The following is a 2620-nucleotide window of genomic DNA, read 5'->3' as shown; positions in this document are numbered from 1 at the left end:
AATATTCAACTGGAGGTAAAAGAGTTTATATTAAACAATTATTTGTTATTAATAATATTATTTGTTGCTAACAACAATATTTTTTACAGATACCTTACTTTTTTATCGTTCCGGCTGCTGTATTATCCGATTCTTGTGTGTTGGTTGGTATATCGGAAGCTTTAGTGCAAGATGTTCGAAGAAAAACTTATAGCAGAGATTGAAAAACACAACTGCTTGTGGGACAAACGACAGCTTAGTTACCGCGATCGGGTGAAGAAAGATTTGGCTTGGCGAAATGTAGCTGCTGCTGTGGGACATCCTGGTTAGTATAGAGTTTTTCAAACATATAGCAGTTTTGTAATAGGACGAACCAAATTATAACAAATTTGTGACGAATTATTGTGACGAATACTATATTTTTACTTTACAGAGGAAAACTGCCGAAAGCGATGGAAATCGTTAAGAGACCGATATGGAATAGAATTGAAGGTTGATCAACAACCTAGCGGAAGTGCTGCGTCGTTTTTGAAAGACACGGTCACGCCCAGACAGTAAGTGTACTTTACATTTGTACAACAAGTATTTATATTTTAAATTGTAATTTATATGTACATATTTTAAGGACAACAACAAACATCGTCTCCCAAACGCCAGAAGTTCTCGGACAAGAACCAGATATACTGGATACTTCCTTTGGATTCCAAATAGGCGAGAGTGGGAACATTATAATAGAAGAGCAAGAAACCACTGCCCCAACGCCGGCTAAGAGACAAAAGAAAAAAAAAACGATGAGAACGCCGCCTTTAACGATCTAGTCAACGAAGTAAGTCAGTTTGTGGATAGTCAAAAAAAAACACACAACAATTTCTTGGGTGCGATTGGCGAAGTGTTTGAGAAGGTCCCAGAAGAGAGCCGCCTAGATTTTCAAATGGACGTACTTCAATACGTCTATGCTCAATATAAAAATTATAAAAATTGAATTTACGAAATTTAAAAATTTAAATGACATCCAGTTTGAATTCAATTTTGCGAACTTTATATGTAATCTAATTTAGTATGAAATCTGATTTTGATTTTGCGAATTAAATATGTAATCGAATATATATGTAATATATAATATATATATGTAATGTAATAATATGTAATAAATATGTAATCGAACCTGAAAGATGTGACGACATTTAAAACATTACCAATAAGTGCCCTCATACTGTGAGTTCAAATTTTTGTTTTCTATCTTAATTAATAAAAACAAAGCATATTCAGTGAGTAGTAATTATTTAAATTTTATTGTTAAAAAGATGTGTCTTCAGAGCATCCCTTAAATCATAATTATTTGAACTGCCTCGGTTCGATGACACCCTACTTATTGAGGGCAATGGAACTACTTCGTTTCGCCATGAGCCAGCGATGGTGGCATCCTCTTCGTAGCGATCAACAAAATCGCTTGCTACATAGTTTGCACACGAAAGCTTAATAAAATTATGCAAGACAATACAAGCTTTCACTATTTGTTCTGCATTTTTCGGGGCCATGCATAGCGTCGTTCCCAATATTCTCCATTTGGCAGTGAGTATTCCAAATGCGTTTTCTATAACTCTTCTTGCACGAGAGAGTCTTTTATTGAAATACTCTTGCTCTTCTGGAATACCTCTACCCGGATATGGTCGCATTAAATAACGCCGTAAGGGAAAAGCAGCATCTCCTACTAAATAATGTGGAAATGGTTCGGTTTCTCCTGGCAGAGGCTGATCATGTGGAAGGCCGAGCCTATCATTTTCAATAGCATCTGCCAGTTTTGAAAAGTGGTAGACACCGCCATCGCTTTGACTTCCATGTGCTCCGATGTCAACGCAGGTAAAGGTATAATTGGCATCACATACGGCCAAAAGCACGATACTATAATTGCCTTTGTAATTATAGTACATCGACCCTGAATTCGCTGGACAGGTAATATTAATGTGCTTTCCGTCGATGGAACCAACGCAGTTGGGCATATTCCACAGCGACTTGAACTCATTGGAAATACGTCCCCATTCCGTTTCTGACGGGGTCGCCACATACAGGTCAGCTAACAGATCCCATATGGTCATACATGTCTCCAACGTAATCTTCCTGAAAGTCGTCAGGCCGATCCTGTGAACTATTGTGTGGATTTGCCGAGTGCCACCGTGAGCCAAATATCTGCAACAAAAAAATAAAACCAGATACATATATGGAAAATTATACGTATACTATTAAGTAAAACCGATTTTCTCTTACATCAGGGTTATAAATAGTCTGCAGCGGCTCGATATTGGTGTTCTGATTGAATATTTGGTCAGCGAAGCCTCCAGAAATTCGTGCAGCACATTAAATAACGAAAAGGGCATTCTTAATGTCTTGTTAAACTGCTCCTCATCTGCAGCCAAGTTTCTTAATGAACTTTCAAACAATCCATATTTGTGTCGCTCTAAGTACAATTTCCGAACCCAAAATCGGCGCTTCTGTTTTAATCGCAGTTTTAATTTACGCATTTTCGCTAAAATTAGGAAAATTCTCAAAACTTGTTCAGCATTTCGAGTCAACATTTTGTACTGCCAAATGAAACATTATGAAAACCAACGAATCTGGTGGCCGGAACGATAAAAAGCAAGGT

At 37.3% G+C, this 2620-nt stretch overlaps 2 protein-coding genes across 3 annotated transcripts; one reads left to right on the top strand and one right to left on the bottom strand.

The window, feature by feature from the left end:
- Positions 1-1522, top strand: LOC118732406. 2 transcript variants are annotated; one of them, XM_036461535.1, is made up of 5 exons: positions 1-15; positions 90-304; positions 413-533; positions 605-805; positions 1284-1522. In XM_036461535.1, exons 2-4 carry the CDS (start codon positions 172-174, stop codon positions 795-797), a joined length of 447 nt encoding a protein of 148 aa, XP_036317428.1. In that variant the 5' UTR covers positions 1-15; positions 90-171; the 3' UTR covers positions 798-805; positions 1284-1522. The 2 variants fall into 2 exon arrangements, with proteins under 2 accessions (XP_036317428.1, XP_036317426.1); XM_036461533.1 differs by lacking the exon at positions 1284-1522 and having other exon boundaries at positions 605-1193.
- On the bottom strand, positions 1263-2566 carry LOC118732407 (protein ALP1-like). The gene is made up of 3 exons (XM_036461536.1): positions 2245-2566; positions 1634-2166; positions 1263-1432 (listed from the first exon to the last, which is right to left on the bottom strand). Exons 1-3 carry the CDS (start codon positions 2550-2552, stop codon positions 1263-1265), a joined length of 1011 nt encoding a protein of 336 aa, XP_036317429.1. The 5' UTR covers positions 2553-2566.
- Between the last annotated feature and the right edge of the window lie 54 nt (positions 2567-2620).

This window comes from Rhagoletis pomonella, unplaced genomic scaffold, assembly GCF_013731165.1.
Source record: "Rhagoletis pomonella isolate Grant_MI unplaced genomic scaffold, Rhpom_1.0 Rhpom_scaffold_19784, whole genome shotgun sequence".
NCBI lineage: Eukaryota > Metazoa > Arthropoda > Insecta > Diptera > Tephritidae > Rhagoletis > Rhagoletis pomonella.
The sequence above is the reverse complement of the archived record's forward strand: the minus strand, read 5'-3'. Positions and strand labels throughout refer to the sequence as shown.

Coding starts and splice junctions, on each gene's coding strand:
- LOC118732406 (XM_036461535.1), top strand. CDS start 172: ATGTTCGAAGAAAAACTTATAGCAGAGATTGAAAAACACAACTGCTTG. Junction 305..412: donor TGCTGCTGTGGGACATCCTG/GTTAGTATAGAG, acceptor TTTACTTTACAG/AGGAAAACTGCCGAAAGCGA. Junction 534..604: donor GACACGGTCACGCCCAGACA/GTAAGTGTACTT, acceptor ACATATTTTAAG/GACAACAACAAACATCGTCT.
- LOC118732407 (XM_036461536.1), bottom strand. CDS start 2,552: ATGTTGACTCGAAATGCTGAACAAGTTTTGAGAATTTTCCTAATTTTA. Junction 2,167..2,244: donor AGACTATTTATAACCCTGAT/GTAAGAGAAAAT, acceptor TTTTTGTTGCAG/ATATTTGGCTCACGGTGGCA. Junction 1,433..1,633: donor GCGACCATATCCGGGTAGAG/GTATTCCAGAAG, acceptor CAAACTATGTAG/CAAGCGATTTTGTTGATCGC.